This window comes from Astatotilapia calliptera, chromosome 20 (genome assembly GCF_900246225.1).
Source record: "Astatotilapia calliptera chromosome 20, fAstCal1.2, whole genome shotgun sequence".
In the NCBI taxonomy this organism is placed as follows: Eukaryota; Metazoa; Chordata; class Actinopteri; order Cichliformes; family Cichlidae; genus Astatotilapia; species Astatotilapia calliptera.
Genome location: NC_039321.1, coordinates 20,556,790 through 20,576,855, shown reverse-complemented (window position 1 = coordinate 20,576,855; position 20,066 = coordinate 20,556,790). Strand labels below are relative to the sequence as shown.

Here is a 20,066-nt window from a genome sequence, read left to right as displayed (position 1 = left end):
GGCAACATTAAAGACATTAAAACGGGGCAAACTTTCATTTCCTCTTATTAAACACACAGCTGCATGAGGGAGAAAGCAAAAACAGAGACAACTGGGAAAGCCGCTGCTGCCGCCTGGTGGTCTTTTTGTGTTACAGCAATGCAGCTCAGTCCAGCCTCAGATAAAAACAAAAAGGGGGGAGTGAAGACTGTACTCATGTTCATATTTCTTATTATAGAGAAATAGGCATGATACTGAAGGGGTTTTGGCCTGTATCAAGGACAAAAAAATGATAAAACCGAGCCTGTCTGGTTTACATTTTTGATTCAAAAAGAAAAACAAATATAAGAATTTTACCTGTCGCATGGGTAGAATCGTAACATGAACTTAATGTTCATTTATAGGTCATGAATCTCTTTACAAACTACATATTACAATATTATTTTTAGTTCAAACTCTCTCCATTTAAATTTTTTTATAATCATTTCAGTTTTTAAAATGTACAGTGTGTATTACATAAACTTGCAACGCTATCATCTCCTTGCTTCAAACGCTCTTGTTCAAAAAAGGTCAAATTGGTGTCATATTTTATTAATCCCACTAAACCCGTGGATTTAGTGGACGCTGAAAATGCTGCGTTGGCTTCAATCAACCAGATAAAACAAGATTAAGATAACAATTTGACCACACGCTTTGATTCCCCTGACAGCAGCTTTGCCTTATTTCATGAAAGAGCAGTCGGTGCCAGCGTCAGTTTTTTGGAATTTAACCTTAAATTTCATCGTCTCCCTGAAGCAGATATCATGCACCGATAATCTATATATATTTATGGAAGGTATTTCAATAAGAATAGGTTGCAGTTGGGGGGGAAAGCTGGTCTATGTCTTTATTTAGTCATAGAAGAAGGAGGTACAGTATAATAACCACATACAGTTGTATAAGAAAGATGCTACATTCATGAGCTGCTGTGTCAGGGACCAAGCAGTAAGGCATAAAGGTGTTTAATTCAAAAAAGGGGTTTTATTGACCCAAAACATAAAAATTAATTGACAACCCAAAAACCTAAACAGGCAGACAAAGAAAAGAGGTCAACTCAATAAACTAAACTCAAAAATGGCTACTATATAACCAACTAATACAAAACAATTGAACAAATTTGAAACATCCCCCAGGCAATAAAGAAGGTGATTTCGTCCAATTAGTCTGTCAGCAGTACTTCAACCCCCAGGTAACTCAAACAAAGATGTATTAATGTAACATAAAACAGAACTTTGACCTTGCAGTGTTCATATGTGTGCACGCCATATAAACATTGGAAGGTGTGATGGAAAAAAATAAATGAAATAAAGAAACAATATCTTGGACAATAAGTAGAATATATTTAAAGTAGTGACTGCAAAGTAAACCAACACACTCTGTAAACTTGACATCTTCATCTAAGTTGTGTTCATGACGGAATAATAATAACAATAAATCACACTTTTTCTTTCATGTAAGATCATTTGTATTCTTCAATAGACAAAAGGTTAAAGTGTTACTTTAATGTTACTTTTTAATTTGTTTTACGCTGATGAAGTCGTGGTCATTATGCTGTGACAGACACTTTGTGGTACCACCTGGCAATGATGTTGGGGTTGTTGCTGTGTGACAAAGTGGCCATCAGCAGCTTGGTGCCAGGTGAAGTAGCCGTGATGGACACCTTCTTCTCTATCTTCTCGCCTGGCTGCAGGAGAATTATCCTGAGAGACAGAGCAGACAAATGTATTCTTTTCACATCTCACCTCCCACAAAGACAGTACAGCTCCAGAGCTCGGAGATCTAATGTTTTGCACAGGCGAAAGCAGGTAGTAATAGTACAAACTGAATAAAGGAGAAATTGGTGAGGGATTTTCTATCCCACAGTACAAAATGATCCCAATATCTCCATGTGCTGTGGATGATGAATTTTGAGTAATGCTACCAATTTCTCAAGGAAACCTTTGCCAGGTAGAGATTTTTTTTCTGGCTCACAGACCTTACTCTTCTTCTCCACTATATATCAAGCCAAAAAGCTAATGCCAAACCAGTCTCAGTAATGCTGATGTATAACATCTTAACAAGATACATTATTTCTGCATAATCTCTTCCCTTGTTAGCTAATTCATTCCTCCCAAGGGTGTCTGTGCAAATAAAAAGCCAATGGATACAGATTTACAATACCTTACACATCCTTGAAGCCCATAAAAAAGAAACTGAAGAAGAATTAACCAAGTGAAATTCAGTGTGTAAAAATAATAATGGAAAAAATAAACAGAAAAAACAACAGCAGGGTCCTGTATATTTTGTGTGATGCAGGAAAAGGGTGGTTGAATGGGTTTTATGAAGAGGGATGTTGTTTTTAGGTTTTTTAAAAACTACATTTGGCACTGTAAAAAAAAGCTAGCTGAAGCTAAATACACTCACTGCCAAACCTGAAAATACAGACTAGTCATTAGACGGCTAGGTGTTTAGTTGGGATGACTGAAACAACACTATTTTTAAAGGAGGTGTGGCACAACTGTAGACTTTTCAAGACTTTACGACCTCTCGACATTCCTCAAGACATTCCACCTTACCATCAGCCACAGATTTACAGTACTTGTAATCTTAAACAACAACCATGAACCTTCAGCAACCTAATTTCTCGATGAAGAAATCTTGCGTTTATAAAAGTGAGATAATGTAAACAGGTCATCATCAAATAAATGGAACAGTAAATTAATTGCCTGTGGGCAATGGTGCTCTAACATATGACAGATATGACAGCAACTTGTTTTTACTGTTGCAGTAACATACCTGACCGCATTCTCAGGCCACATTCCTCAGACATCTGCCCAGTTCAGATTTGAAGGGAAGATAGTTTTGTGTTTTTTGACACACTTACTTGGCCACTTGTTTGCCCTCCAGCAAGCCGGCTCCCTGCACAGTCAACACAGCTTCATACAGAGCTGTGCTGAGGCAGTTGGTGAAGGACACAAGGACTGTGCGCTGCTTCTTCAGCTGGATAGAGTTGCCTCCTTCAATCTACAGAGCAGCCACAATTACAAGAGCACACAGGGGAAAAAAATTATCTGTAAAACTGATTGTGGCAGATACTGTTTTTTTAACCCAATAAAAAAAGGAAAATAAATATGGATATTTTTAAAGAAGCGTGGGAAGCTTTCATATGAGTTCGAGGTGGAAGCTTGTGTTTTATAAAGTTTTGAATGCTAGTGGTGTTCTTCTTCACACAGCATTTTTCACCAATATTTTCTCTGGCACCAAACATTATCTTGCAGTGTTTTATAAGTGAGTTACATGGATCCACCTTTCTTTTGGCTTCTGTAAATGATTCACTAGACACTGCTAAAAATGCTAATAGCATTAGCATTTTGGGCTCTAATCTGCTCTTTAGCAAAGTGACTTATACTCTGTGTGAAAAAAAATCAAGGAATTAATACTTTTTGTTCAGAGTAAAACATCAAGTCTCCAATATTTTTTTGGTCAGTTAAGTAGCAGAGAGGGTGGTTAATCCGTTTCAGCTGCTTTGGTCCTAATGAAATGAACAAAAGCTGTATAATAGGGACAACAGTGAGACAATCAGGAACTGTTTTACAAGTGGAGGCCACTGACATTCTTTCCATCCTCACTGATTCTGTTTTGTTTGGTTTTTTTTACTAGTTTTGCATTTGGCCAGAGTCGCCGTTACTAATGGTAGCATGAGGTGCTACCTGGAACTCACAGAGGTTGCACAGCTGGTGCAACTTCTCCAGGATGGCACATCAATACATGCCATTGCCACACGGCTTGCTTTGTCTACCAGCTCAATATCATGGTGGAGATTCCAGGAGACAGACAGGTACTCTAGGAGAGCTGGACAGAGCCGTACAACGCCCTTAACCCATCAGCCAGACCGGTGTCTGCTCCTTTATGGAAGGTGGCACAGGATGAGCACTGCCAAGACTGTAAAAATGACCTCTAGCAGGACACTGCTGTGAATGTCTGACCAAATAATCAGAAACAAACTTGATGAGAGTGGCCTGAGGGCCCGACATCCTCTACCTCTAAAGGGCCCTGTGTTCATTGCCTGGCATCATGGAGCCTGATTGGCATTTGCCATAGAATACACATAGGAGCAAGTTCACCCTGAGCACATGTGACAGACATAAAAGGGTGTAACAAGTTGCACCTCAGAGTGTCCAGGAGCTCAGTAAAGCCCATGTTCATATGTAGGAGGAGATCCCCCCCAGGACACCATCTGCCATGCTATGAAATTTCATCAAAATGACTACCCTACCGTATCATTTTTTTTCACTTTCCATGAAATGATGTGGCACCTTTTCCAAACACACGGCCAGTCCGTGTCACAATAGATATCCAGCACTGAGATCTGATGTGTTTTCAAAGTGTTCCTTTAATTTTTTAAGCAGTGTATAATTCTATATATTCATATGTACATTGCACAATGCCCGTCTTCTTCTTGTAAATTTTAGTTTTTATTGCTGTTGTTTTTTGTTAAGCCCAGGAGGACCGGTGATAAGACTGTGAGAGCTTACTGACTGAGAGTAAAGAATATGGTTTTTAGTGAGCCTGTGATCGTAACGCTTCATGACCTTTACTCTAACACTTGTATCACTCCAAATTTGAATACCGTAACATGCTGATAAAAATGAAAATAATGTGCAAATAGGAAAATGAAAGAAAAAGATTATTGAGAAACATCTAAAGTCTACTGAATACTGAAAGCATGTCATCTTGACAGTCGTCAACTACTTCATTAGTTAGTTTCCAAGGTACTGGAAACATTCCTCAGACGTTTTGGTCCATGTTGACATGATAGCATCACACAGCTGCAGTAGATTTGTCGGCTACACATCCATAATGTGATTTTTTTTTTATATCAACACACCCTAAACTTGATCTGTTGGATTGAGATCTGGTGACCGTGGAGGCTGTTTGAGTACAGTGAACTCATCATTATGTTCAAGAAACCAGTTTGACATTGTTTGAGCTTTGTGACACGGTGTAGACTGTGCTCACACAAAAGGATAGTCGTGGTCAGCAACACTGTAGGCTGTGGTGTTTAAACTAAAATAAAATGCTCAGTTGATACTAAGGCTAGCAGATTTTTTCATGAAAATATCCCCTGCACCATTACACCAACATCAGCTTGAACCATTGAGACAAGGCAGGATGGATCCATGCTTTCAGATTTTTTACACTAAATTTTGACCCTACCATCTGAATGCTTGACCAGAAAGTGAGTCTTTATTTTCCAGTTTTGGTGAGCCTAATAAAGCTCATTAATTACACTAAATAGGCTTTGGAATTTAATATATGGTGTAAAGTGAATGAATATAGTTGGTCAGGGAACAGCAAAAGAAATTTATTTCTTTGCTGAATCTTTTCCTGCAAGGCCGACATATTATCAGTTGACTGACATCATAATGTGAAAGGTAATTTGATTTAGGTCACCAAACTATGTTAGAGAGACTGTTGTTGTGCATGCTCTTTTGATGTGATTTTGACTTTGTTCTTCATTACAATAATAACCTGATCCTGTCATATTCAGCTGACAGCCATGAAAAAGATAAAAGTGAGGAAGATGAGGAAGGAAGAGAAAGGAAGACAGTGCTATGTAATTCATATATAATACTTTGTGAGTTGCAGAGACAGGAGGGGGGATGTTGTTGTACCTGTATGGTTATTTGTGGAGGGCTTATGCTGAACTCTTCAGCAGCCAGAAATGTTTCTTTGGTCCTCATGTCCTTTAGCACCACTGCCAAGTTCACAATATCATCACCAGCCAGGAATGACTGATATTTAAAATGAGAGATGGTGTGATTGAGTGTTGTCACTGGGGATGAGGAAAACGTCATGGGAAAGGAAAGAAACGAAGCAAATCAAAGGGAAGGTTAGTTACTTTGTTTATCAAACACTAATCTATATATAAGCAGTACAATAGTAAATGTACTGGAATCATGAATGTATTCAGTCACCTGAAAATGGCTGTATCTGCACCTCTGTTTGTGCGTCCCAGAAGGCCTCACACGGGCTGCTGTCGTACTCTTTCACCTGAGCGTTGATGTGTCCCACCAGAACCCTGGGGTTCTTGCACTGGTTTGTGATGGTCACACATATGTGGATGGGCTCACCCAGTTTTGGCACCCCAACTATTTTTAGGGTCACGTTCAAATTGGGTGACATTGTACCTGGTAATAACATGTACATTGTTTCAGGTTAAAGATATGCGACTAGAGCTGGTTTGATTTTCACCACTTGAACAATCTAGCTCGTTCTAGATTAAACCCTAAATGATTAAAGGTGTGTAGAAATTATACATACACACACACACACACACACACACACACACACACACACACACACACACACACACACACGCGCATATATATATATTATAGGTTTTATATTATAGGTTCTCCTTCATAGCATTCGTTTCAAATCTCACTATGGGAAAATACTGACTCCCAGATTGCCAGACATGTATGTTAAGAAGACAGCTGTCCCCAATAGCTCCACATGGAAGGAGCACCCACCTGGGAAGAACCTGCACTGAGGACTGAATGCACCAGGTTAGGCACTGTAACATCTAGCCTTTAAAACCTAGCAAAGCGCCCGGTGACAGAGTTAACACATGAATGTGTTAACAATTTAGCTTAGCCCCCGATAGCAATAAGGGGAGTCTTAAAGGTTGTTGGGGATGCTCTGGGGTACAGACACTGACCTTGGTGTTGCAGTGTTCTTCCACAGACTGAGGTGTTTCCTCCTGAAAGAAAAAGCAGAAATAAAACTACTTGAACTTCTTTTCTCATACAGAAAGTGTCTGTTTTTCAAGGAACAATTGCTGAAGATCTTTAGCTTTTTAAAAGTTATAAGAGAAACATTTTGCTATGACAAGCCTCAGAGATAGATTGAGCACATTCTCTTACTTTTGTCAGGTTTATATGTCAGCTTCAGATTCTCTGGTTTATCTGATCCGATGCTTTTGGTGTAGATGAGCTTTCCCACACACTCAGTGTCCACCGTCTTTCCCACCACCAGTCCATTGTGCACAATTAACCTTACGACATCCGCATCAACAGAGGCACAGACGAATGGGATGTCGTATCGGGCGTCCAACCAGTGGTGCTGGATGGCAGCAACTGGACAAGGTCCACAGCAAAATATCCCTGAGGATCAATGTGTTTACAGAGAAATATCAGTCAGTATCTTTCATTGCAAATCAATGCAATCTATAAAGAGCATAATTTTGACAGCTATTTGGAGCAGGGGCCTACATGTACCTTCACTCTTTTCCTGCGGTGTTGGGTCCACTACCTGCCAACCGTCACACCCTGCACCAAGATCTGGTCTCCTCATCCAGCACTCCACCCACACATGGAAGTTCCTGCAAGAGGTCAAGTACACTGTTCCAAAAAATAGTAATGTCAAAGTATCTTACTGCATATTTTACAGTTTTGTACTGTCTTTCTAGAATATCCTTAAGTTTACATAAGTAGACTGTGATTTTACATGTCAAAGGTAAAATAACATAACATCACTGTAAATATAGTAAAACACAATTTACTTGTTTTTAAATAGATTTTTTTTGTACATATGCATATTTAGATTGTAAAAATACATTCAGAAATGCATCATCATTTCACAAATATTTGTCTGTTATGTGAGAGAATGATCTGTTAAATTCAAATGTAATACTATGGAAAAATATATAAAATGATCGAAAATTAATGAGAATAATCAATAATTAAAGGAGTATTTGAATTATAATTTTGCTGAAAATTTCATGTCATCTAGGCCTGATTCAATAATTCAGAGGTAACAAGTGAAAATATAATTAATAGGAATAAAAACTAAAAAAAACATCTAAAACATTGCACAGCCACGCTGTGCTAATTAGATATTTTAAAAAATAAATGTAGAGGTAGGAATTGCAATTAATATAAATCTCAAAGTTTTCACAACATTCCTGAACAGAAATAGGCCTCTGCACCTGTGGTGAGGGTGTGGCCATGAAAACAATGTGACATGCCATGGGACACATAATAACATGACACTAAGCATCGGCCAATGAATGTGAACTAACAACCACAAGGTCGCGGGTATGGCTGCACTGTAGGAAAATCCTAATATAAAAGTATTTTACTGTGCATTTTACAGTTCTTTTCTGTTCTTCTAGAATATCATTAAAGTTAAGTAAATAGACTGTGATTTCACATTTCAAATGTAAATTAACATTGTCAAAGGAGCTTGCAAAGAAAAGCGTCTGGACTTCTTTAAGTTGCTTGAAGACGTTTCACCTCTCATCCGAGAAGCTTCTTCAGTTCTAAGGTCAAATAGTGGAGAGTCCCAGATATAAAACCTAGTGGGAGTGACCCCCCACAGAGGGACAAAAGGACCCCCTGATGATCCTCTAATCGCCTGAGCCAAGGTGTGAAACTGGGTGTGGGTCCCAATCAGCCAGAGTTTCGGGTGTGTTCATTGTGAAACCTGGCCCCACCTTATCATGCGAATTCCTGAGGTCAGTTGGCCCAGGATGTGAGTGGGCGTTAAGGCGTCTGGGAAAGCATCTCAAAACTGGATTATAGATGGCAGAGAGTTGGTGTCGTAAACCCCCGCCTCTGTTCAAAGATGGTCGCTCACAGTGGGCATAGATGGCTTCTTTCACTCCTCTTTCAAACCATCTGTCCTCTCTGTCCAAAATGTGAACATTGGCATCCTCGAAAGAGTGTCCTTTATCCTTAAGATGCAGATGGACTGCTGAGTCTTGTCCTGTGGAGGTGGCTCTTCTGTGTTGTGCCATGCGCTTGTGAAGTGGCTGTTTGGTCTCTCCAATGTAGAGGTCTGAGCATTCCTCGCTGCACTGTACAGCATACATCAGGATGAAAGTCTCAGCCACGCTCTCCAGTGCCAAAGTCCCTCCATCCAACCTCACAATGCAGGAAAAGAAAGCCGTCGCTTCCCTGAGCAAAGACCACAACATCACTGTTTTACCAGCTGATAAGGGAAGATGCACCGTGGTCCTAAACACTACAGATTACCATACAAAGATCACTACTCTCCTCAGTGACAACAATACCTACGAAGCCCTAAAGCGAGACCCCACAAGCAGCTACAAAAAGAAAGTTATAGCTTGCCTTCAAGACTTTGAAAAGGACAAAATCATTGACCGCCTTACATATCACCGCCTTTACCCAGGGGATGCCATACCCTGCATCTATGGACTTCCTAAGATCCACAAGGAAGCTGTCCCACTCAGACCCATAGTCAGTAGCATAAACTCAGCCACTTACAACATTGCTAAACACCTTGCCACCATCCTTGCGCCTCTCGTGGGGAACACCCCACACCACATCGAGAACTCCACCGACTTCACCGACAAGGTCCAGAAACTTACCCTGGATCCAGATGAAACCATGGTGTCCTTTGATGTAGTCTCTCTTTTCACTTGCATACCCACCACGGAGGCCGTGGAGACTGTCAGAAAATGACTACAAGAAGACAGCTCCTTGGAGGACAGGACCAACTTCACACCCGATCAGATTTGCACACTGTTAGACCTCTGCCTCACCACTACATATTTCAAGTACAACGAAGGCTTTTACAGACAAAAACATGGCTGTGCCATGGGCTCCCCCGTGTCACCTATTGTAGCCAACCTTTACATGGAGGAAGTGGAAAGGAAGGCTCTTGGCTCTTTCAAAGGAAGAGTACCCAGCCACTGGTACAGATATGTGGACGACACCTGGGTCAAAATCAAGACACAAGAAGTGGAATCCTTCACTGCGCACATTAACGCTGTGGATAAAAACATCAAGTTCACCAGGGAAGACACAAAGGACAACTGTTTGCCTTTCCTGGACTGCGCCGTGCACATTGAAGAGAACGGCAAACTCAACATCGAAGTTTACCGGAAGCCCACACACACAGACCAGTACCTCCTCTTTGACTCCCATCACCTTTTGGAACACAAACTTGGAGTAATTAGGACCCTACACCATCGGGCAGAACATGTTCCCTCTAAGCCTGAAGGAAAAAAGAAGGAACACACACATGTAAAGGAAGCACTCAAAAGGTGCGGCTATCCTAAATGGGCGTTCTTAAAGTCAGCAAAGAGGCACAGAAAAGAAGACCAGACACCAGCGAGGGAGGATAAGAAGGACAGACGCAACAACATTGTCATCCCCTATGTAGCCGGTGTATCAGAGAAACTCAGGAGAGTTTTCTCCAAGCATGACATCCCGGTGCATTTCAGACCCAGCAACACGCTCAGACAGAAACTGGTTCACCCGAAAGACAAAACGCCAAAACACAAACTTAACAATGTGGTGTATGCTGTACAGTGCAGCGAGGAATGCTCAGACCTCTACATTGGAGAGACCAAACAGCCACTTCACAAGCGCATGGCACAACACAGAAGAGCCATCTCCACAGGACAAGACTCAGCAGTCCATCTGCATCTTAAGGATAAAGGACACTCTTTCGAGGATGCCAATGTTCACATTTTGGACATTGGCACCCGAAACTCTGGCTGATTGGGACCCACGCCCAGTTTCACACCTTGGCTCAGGCGATTAGAGGATCATCAGGGGGTCCTTTTGTCCCTCTGTGGGGGGTTACTCCCACTAGGTTTATATCTGGGACTCTCCACCATTTGACCTTAGAACTGAAGAAGCTTCTCGGATGAGAGGTGAAACGTCTTCAAACAACTTAAAGAAGTCCAGACGCTTTTCTTTGCAAGCTCCTTTGACTACGATGACCTGGATGACTGAGAACCTTCACAGACGTAAATTAACGTTAAATCACTGTAATGTAATAAAACATAATTTTCATGATTATTAAATGTATCTGTCTGTACATATGCATATTTAGATTGTTAAAATACATTCACAAATGTATCATGATCTCACAAATATCTGTCCGTCATTTGAAAGATTGAACTGTTGAATTCAAATGTAATGCTATGGAAAAGTATATAACATGATTCCTATAAGTTTGTGTTACATCACATAAGTATTATTATCATTGCTATTTAGGGTGATCATGGCTCAAGAGTTAGCAGTTCGCCTTATGATCAGAAAGTTGCCGGTTCGAGCCCCGGCTCGGACACTCTCGGTATTGTGTCTGTGGTCAAGACTTTTCGCCTACTGGTGATGGCCAGAGGAGCCGATGGTGCGATATGGCAGCCTCCCCTCTGTCAGTCTGTCCCAGGGCATGCAATCCATTATTATTTAAACCAACTGTTAACTGTATATTTCTGTACATTTACGTATTATGATTCATATTGCCACATTCATTGACCTTGTTTATAGGTAATTTCTTTGTTTGATCACGTTAAAATGTTCCTAATTTAATGTCTAAAAGCACTTGGTAAAGGCAGAATCCCATGTGAAATTAGCGCAACAAACTGTATTGTCATCACTGGAAATAACCGTATTTTTATGAGGAAGTTATTTTCTGTTATGTTACGGTAGTATTTTGGCGCCCCAGGTGCCAGAATATTACCGTTTTTTTTAAGATGTTTTTTTAACAGTGTAGAGATAACTACAGATGATGTGCATTATGCAATTAATATACAGAACAGTCAGGTTAATTTTACAAAACAGAAAAATATTTGTAGTAGTAAAAAGTCCTTTTAGCAAGTTACACAATTATTTTGAAAGCCACTTTATGAGATACACTGTGCTAGTAGCAGGCTGGGCCCTGTTTTGCTTTGCGCACTGCCTTAATTTATTTGTGTTACACATTCAACAAGCTGCTTCCTCACAGATTTTACTCCAGCATCGCTCAATTGCTGTAGATTTGTCGCTTCATCTATAATGTAAATTTGTCATTACACTACATCCCAAAGGTGATCTGTTGGATTGAGATCTGGTGATAGTGGAGGCCGTTTGAGTACAATGAACTCATTGTCATGGTCAAAAAACCATTTTGAGATGATCTGAGTTTTGTGACATGGTGTGTTATCCTCCTGGAAACAGCCATCAGAATATAGGGACACTGTGCTCAGTGGATGACTTGGTCAGCAACAATACTCAGGCAGGCTGTGGTGTTTAAATGATGCTCAGTTTGTACTAAGGTGCCCAAAGTTTCCAAGAAAGGATCCACCACACCATTACACCACCAGCAGCAACCTGAACCATTGATACGAGGCAGAATGGATCCTTCCAGCCATGATGTTTTATGACAAATCCTGACCCTACCATCCAACTCTTGTAGAAGAAATTGAGACTAGAAAACATTTTTCCAATATTTCTTATGTGTATTATTCCGGTGTGAATTGTATCCTTAGTTTCTTGTTCGGTTCTTCGGTTCTTCTATAACTTTGGTTAATTGAGTTACTGTTGCCTTGCTGCCACCTTGAAGCATTCTCCTATTACCTCAACAACCATACCACATTCAGAACTACTTACAGTAAATCACCTTTCTTCACAGTTTGAGTGATACCTGGTTTCAACTTCGACAGGTTGTTGAACATGTCTATACACATGCCTATGTGCATTTAAGTCCTGTCATGTGACTAGCTGATTAGATCTTTGAGTTAACAGAAAGTGAACACCTGTAGCTATTAAAGAAGTCACCGAGTGCAGATTGCAAGAAGTTACAAAAAGAAATTGTATATTTATGGTTAAGAGCAAGTGACACCAACCAAATGCTGTCCTTTGACACGCCGAACTTCTCCCCTGTTCTCGTGTAAAACTCTTCAATTATCATGTTGCCATTTCCATCATGAGCTGCGTTGAAAACTGTTACCACCCTGGAGGGAATCCCTAGAACTCTCATTACTGGAGAGAGAAAAAAAAAGGCTTTAATATCATTTAAAAACCATATTTTCAATAATCACATAGCAATGCTGACATAATGCCTATGGCAAGTTACCATGGGAATGCAGTGTAAATGGTATGTCCCTTCAAAGAAAGAAAATAGATCCAATAATTGATCTAACAATCAAGGGGCATATGATGGAATTCTGTCAATCTACAGCATTTTAAGCATCGCAAGAGCAACTTTAATCCATCCTGTGTGGACTCGCCTGTATACATTTAGATTTTGGGTCTGTGCTGACTTGTTTGGACAATTCTTGAGACTAATACTGGTATCACTTCTGTACTGTAGAGCAATTAAGACAGATTTAGGTCAACAAATCTAGAACTCCATGAGACATAGAACAACAGCTCTGCACAGGAGATAACTCAATCAAACACAGATTTCACCAATGATCTCATCCTAAACACACATCCTACCTGTACAGAGGACGGATGCAAAGACCCAGCATTGGCCATAACGCACAGGTCTGCATTTGGATGAGGCCCAGCGGAGAAGGATGTCAGCGCTGCCACTCCAGTCTGCAGGCTTCACACCATTTTTGTAACTGCCCTGCCACTTCCCCTCCAGAATACCCAGGTCATCGTTACAGTTTATCTAGAGCAGGAAGAATCACATTAATGACTTCACTTTTTTCCTTTTACTGTGGACAAAATTGCTTAGCATTATACTATATTGTCTCTCACCATAGCGCAGACCACTCGGCTGAGGTAGACAGGGTCTGCTCGTAATGTATAATCTTTGTTTTTGTCAGTGAGGTGTTGCGGGCTGAACTCCAGGAGCTTCAGACATGCTTCCAGGACTCCAGGCTCATACTGCATACATGTGGATGGAAATTTAGCATGTTACCTGCTAATAATGCTACTATATATGATCTATGCAGACTTGTTCTATGATTCTGGGTCACATACCAGACCAAATGACCATGGACGCTTGCTAACATTTAAACTGCTCCCCATATACACTAGCCCATAGTCACTTTTGATGTACTCTTCTTTATGGGCATCCAGTGGCATGTATACTGGATCACCTGAAAAGCGGTGATAGTTGGAATTATGTCTACAAAAGGATAACAGCAGACTGTGGACAAGAACAGCAAGTGGCAGCAGCTACATGGACTCACCTTTCAGCCAAGGGTTGCACAGTAGCACAAATGTTCCCAATACATAAGTTTTTCTGCTCCGTCTGGTCTCTATGTGGGCCAGGAGTTCATACAGAGCCACTGATGACTGAACAGGAGCGCAAATGTGGATAATGACTGACTGGGGATGCATGTTCCCTGGGTAGATTGTAGCTTTCCAGTCATAGAGCTGGGGGTGGGACTGTTCTTCATAGAACAGAACTGGGATCCTCTTTGACAGGCCACCTGTATGGTAAAGTAAATAAATAAATAAATAAATAAAGATAAAAGCAGCATAATTTCCACCTTATAATTTGAATTTGTAATAAAAAAAATATAATAACTAAACTAGTTTTTTTAAAAATTGCAGAGGGAGTGTTCGCCCGGGGCGCCAAACAGGCTAGGACCACCACTGCCTTTGGGAACTGTACATTTCCCAATGCCTCAGAAGGGTGTGGTTCTCCCCTTTTTGACCTGTTGCTTTCTGGCAGCTGCTACAGTTTCTAATTGCTAATATCAGCACTGCCCTGGTGCAAAGGTGCTCCTGAATGCTTTTGAGTGCAATTTTTCACTTGAAAAAGTATGAGTGTGGTATTTATAAATCAGAAGTATTGCTTTAAATATGAACAGTCTTAGTCTTTGATACCTAAACAAACCTCCAGCACCAGGCTCTCAGCGCAGGGATTCCACAGCCAACTGTCAGACTTTAGCGTCACTTTGAAGGGTTTCCCTCGTCGAACCACAAGTCGGTTCCTACTAAGCCCCTGAGTTTCATGGGAAATGCTGTTTTCGGGAATCTCAAAGTTCATGGACTTTAGTCGGCAGTGGCCATTAGTGGTACCTGTAAAACAGATGGCAGAACCCATACTGATCTGAAGACAGTACACATGACAAAGATCTGTCAGGAACTAGAGAACAGACGGGGATAAGAAGGTAAGACGGGAGCTTTGGAGATGAATTTCAGCAAAGCCATCAATTTTAATTTACAAATCAGTGTTAAAGGAATTACAGGTTTTCTGGATTACCGCTGGGTAAAATGAACTTTAGAAAACGCAAAAAATAAACAACAGGACAAGAAAAAATATTGCAATGAATGATTTAAAATTGTTTCTTTCTACCTAACAAACGAAATCACTTAACAAATGATGCTGCCTCTCTCATTCATGTTAAAAACTATCCTATTCCGCTTCACAACTGTAATATTTATATTTATTACATAAAGTCCATGTATCAGATTACTTGGTAGAATATTAGTGTTATTTTCTTTACTCTTTGCACTTAATGTCTGCTGGAATAAAACTTAATTGGATTACTTTCAGCTGGAAAATAAACTGTTTATGCAAAATCATATGAAATTTAATCAATCCATTTAAGCAAAACTCAAAGCAGCTCAAACGCACACATGCGCCTTCCTATGGACAAGAAAAAGATTAAAGTTACATCTGAGTGGCAGAGTGCACTTACCATTGATGCTGTATATTGTCTGCTGCATGTTGTCCATGGTGTGACAGCTAGAATTGCAAGTGTTTGGAAGAATGACAAGCATGCTTTAAGTAGCCCTTCGCAAAGCTAAACATCTCACACCTCTCCAGTGATTAACCAATCACCATTCATTTTTTTTTCTTCTTATCTGATTTTAATTATGCAGGTGTCTGACAAAGTGTACGTCATACATTACAAACAAATTGCACACAAATCACAAATTGCAAAAGCACAGCAGGAAATTGTGTCAGTGTCCTTATTCTTAACTCAAAGTGCAAAACCTACAGAAAAGTCAACAACCTTAACACAAAAAAACATTTCAGACTTCATACCAGCAGGAGACACACCCTCCAACTTTTCAAGTATTCACTAGCCAAGCATTCGAGTGATGTCACTTCAAACTTCCAGAGAAACTGTGTGGTTTATTATTAAGTTTATGATTCACTTTCTCTAGAAAATGACACAGGTTTCATGTGATGCTCGCTGACACATCTAAAACCTGCCATGGTCTTCTGCAGAATGATCACCCTAATGAAATTTGCATTTGCCTCTGAGTCATTAATGATACTCTATGTACTCCATGAAACATTCAGTATTTTAAAATATAGACCGAGAACATCTTGGAGCGCATTGTCATTGTTATTTGATGTTCTATTAAAAGTTCACAAAACACAATCAAACAGAACAACTCTAATATAATAGTCTACATCTTTAGCTTCTGAGATAAAAGACTGTGGTATTTTGGTGACACTCAAAGTTCATCCATGAGTTTATGAAACAGTATGAAATGAAGTTCGTGTGCTTTAAACCAAACTTTAAAACCTATTTTCATACCTTTCACTTAGTGGGTCCGGAAAATAAAGCACAAACAGAGGACTGACTTTCATCAGCAGAAAGGTTGCACAGACTCTTACTTTTTTTTCAACGTATGCCCCACCTGTTTCTGTAACACAAACACATCACACATTTCCCTGAATGATGTTGCAAGTGGACTGCAAGAGTGTAGCGCTCCCTCTAGTGGCATAGGGGCGACATTGCATTTACGTCAATATGATAAACAGCTGTGCAGTGGTTAGCGTGCAAGCAAGAACCCGCAGGCCAGCTGGGGCATCTCTGTGTGAAGTTCTCGATGCCTTTTCATGGAGAACTCGCTACCCCACACATGCATGTTAGATTCACAGAGTCCACCCAGGAAAAAAATCCCATTACCATAAGTGAAACGACAATAATGTCAGTGATCAAATGCTGAGCAGCAGCACGGCACCACTGTGAGTCAGCCAGTCAAATGTGTGGTGATGGACTTGCAGGATTCGATGAATACATTTATGATTTATCATTTTTATATCACAAAGAACTAAAGATATATTTTTAAAGTCCTTTAGAGTCAATATAAAGGACTGAACCCTTCAGGAATTACAGCCATTTTTGCAGAGTGTCGTCATTTTCAAAAGCTCAAAAACTAATTGGACATTTGAGCAATTTCATTGTGGCTTGTCTCCTCACTGTTTAATTAAAGTGAAGTCATACGAGGCCTTCAGACTATAGCAAGTGCAGAGTTTGCCTTGTGTCATTTAAAGACTGCTTTGGCTGTAGAGTTCAAACTACAAGAAAGGAGAGGAAAAAGTCACCGTCTAAACAGTGACTGCTCATAAAAGAAGTAGGCCTATTTTGAATGTTCTGACTACAGTATAAAATGCCAGGGAGTTGAGAGAAATGCCTGTTTGTGCATATATACATATGATTATCACTAACTTCAGGACTGATCTACAGCCAGTCTAACCCAGATTCCTCACATGCCACTTGGAAAATGCTGAGGGTGTAGCCTGTTACACTACCAGGTCACAAATACACATTGTTTAACTAATGACATGTGATACCACTGATTTCCTTTCCGATCTGATAAAATTCAGGGTGGCGTCTACGATACTGATCTGATACCGATACTTTGTACAAAAACTTAAGGTGTTATTGTATTTCAAGTTATAGCATCATAATGATTACAGGACATCAGACTACTTGTTCTTATTGTTTAATTATGAAGAATTATTACATAGAAAAAAATTACTGAAGTTGTGTGTTAATTGATGCTATTTGAACACATATATCTTGTCATTTAACATGTATCAAATCACTTTTATTGTCACATCATTGCTGATACACTGGTGCAGCACATGTGAGTGAAATTCTTGTGTGCAAGCTTCACAAGCAACAGCGGTGTGCAAAATACAAGAAACACAAGAAACAAAGTAAAATATAAGAATAAGAAATATGAGAAATATAAGAATAAATATATGTACAAATATAAGAATGTATGCACATTACTAATTATGCATACATCTACACATACAGTACATATAGTATACGTGTATGGGTGTACATACATATATATACAGAAGTCAGCAGATGAATATTGTGCAAAAATGGGATTTATGTACAATATGGAGTGCATACGTGTTGTAGTTTCGATAAGTGACAGTGAAGTGTCTATGAAGTGTTAGTGGTCAGTGTTCAGCAGTCTGGTGGCCACAGTAGTGCTGTGCCACACTACAAAGTTTGGTATCAATCCAATAGCAGCTAAATACAGGGCCAGTATTGCCAATATCAGTACCGACAAAGTATCAGTCCGATACCAATGCTAGTGTTGGGATCGATCCACCCACCTCTAATTTTTTTTTTTTTTTTTTAGCTCAGAAATGTATAGCACAGACTTTATGTGGCTCCTGTGCGACTTCCACTGCTAACCTTTGTGGGGGAAATGTTTTTGATAGTACTAAATTACAATCAGCCTTCTGAAGTAAACAAACATGGTTCAATAGAATACTAGTGAAGGTTTAACTACGTAATAACAAGACTTACCTAATGTAAAAGAAAGCATCATTAGTCTTAGGTAATAGCTACACCTCGTATTTTCTTTACATCACACAAAAACAATTTGCGACACAAATGATTCAAATGAAAATAGTTATTTTTATTTTGTCAAAAGACATTTCGATACAAAAGGGCATATTGGGATCCACAAGTAAATCACAAGTACAAACTTTAACCAGAATGAAGGAAGAAGAAAAAAAACAAAACAAGAAGATTGTTAAGTTTCTCGATAAGCCAGCACTGAGAACAGCAACTTAGTCAGGGCTGCACTCCGTTCACTTCTGTTCTCTTAAGCCACATCATTTTTTTAAAGATTTGTCAGTAGATCTGGATTTTATTTTGTACTCTAAGGTGACTTCAACAGAAAGAAATCTGCCTTTCAAAATGTGCATTTTATAGTGTTATAAATCTAGGATCAAATGTCATTTCATGATGAGTTCAATATAGCCCATTGTTTCAGAAAAATCCCACTTGTGCCCTTAAGCGTGCTTTGAATCTTACAATTGCAAAAGATTTGCGTTTAAACTGAAGGTGCAAAGTTTTTCAAACAAAAATCAAACAGATTCTACATACAACTAGCGGAAAATCAGGACGTCACACATTAAGATTTCCTGATCTGAATATTTTTAGGAACTTACTGCTTTACCTCAGCAAGGCACTTGCTGCATTTGTCCTGTGAAGCAGGGCGGCGAACACAATAGATGGGAGCTGAAGTCCAACATGGAGACGAAACGTGTTACATCATCTGTTATAAAAGGAGTCTAGTTGCTTGTAACAACAGTTGAAAACCTCTCAGATGGTATTTTGAAGATATACGGAAACAAGACAGCAGTTACAACATTTTAAAACATTTGGATGAGACTGAGGCACCCAAAGGCTACAAAATACTTCATGTACAACCTTAGAACAGCAATGTTGCCTGCAACATGACAAAAACTTAAATCTGAACTGTAAATAAGTTACAGATAAATCAATCAACAACAAAACAAAAAAAAGACTTCTCTTTTTCAAATTTTGGCACCACACGGCAATTCAAAGGTTGCACATGGACAACAGCTTAAGGCAGGAAAATGCACTGAGTAGAAAACACGGCAAAAATCTAAAAACGTGCTACGAATAAGAAGCTAATTGACAAATAGCACATTTAGAAATTAATGATTTGCGCGGATTTACAAAATAAAAGTCCCTTCCTGACAGAAAACAGATCAAAAAATTTTTTGTACCCTTTTTAAATAAATATTAAATTCCAAAAAATAAAAACAAAATGTGCATTTTCCACACGCATGCACCTGCACACAAAACCCAATATTTAAAGAATGATAGGGGGGGAAAAAATGTTAGCTTACATAACTTAGGACGAGAAAATACGACAGACATTTTTAACTACAATGATCATCTCATACTCTTGAGTACATGATGTGAAAATGTCTGTTATTGCCACATACTTCTGAAAATCAATATGGTTTCCTTAACAACACAACAAAAAATGAAAAAATAAAACAAAGTAGTACGTGCAGTGAAGCCGGTGTGCCCGTTGCAGAAGACACACAGAATCGATCACTCGCACCTAAGATAAGATGTACCACCCTGTTGACCTGACTGGGTACGGATTTAAGGCATGAACATCACAAACAACTTTCTGAACTGACTCGATGTGCATGTACTGAACAATAACAGGATGCGCCTGCTCTGAACTCTCAAGAATCCTTCCTGGAGTCGTCACTGCTTTACACTGATTGGATTGGTAAAAGTAAAGCTCCAGCTGTCTTTTGAT

The 20,066-nt window shown here is 39.6% G+C and overlaps 1 protein-coding gene across 1 annotated transcript; it reads right to left on the bottom strand.

Annotated features, from left to right (window-relative positions):
* Positions 1–847: 847 nt before the first annotated feature.
* LOC113013406 (protein-glutamine gamma-glutamyltransferase 2-like) lies at positions 848–15,449 on the bottom strand. Its single transcript, XM_026154281.1, has 14 exons — positions 15,407–15,449; positions 14,589–14,783; positions 13,946–14,188; positions 13,734–13,852; positions 13,509–13,637; positions 13,242–13,419; positions 12,647–12,782; positions 7,281–7,384; positions 6,927–7,166; positions 6,722–6,763; positions 5,976–6,188; positions 5,673–5,833; positions 2,882–3,021; positions 848–1,718 (listed from the first exon to the last, which is right to left on the bottom strand). The coding sequence occupies exons 1-14, from the start codon at positions 15,441–15,443 to the stop codon at positions 1,565–1,567; spliced, it is 2,091 nt and encodes a 696-aa protein (XP_026010066.1). The 5' UTR covers positions 15,444–15,449; the 3' UTR covers positions 848–1,564.
* Positions 15,450–20,066: the final 4,617 nt, after the last annotated feature.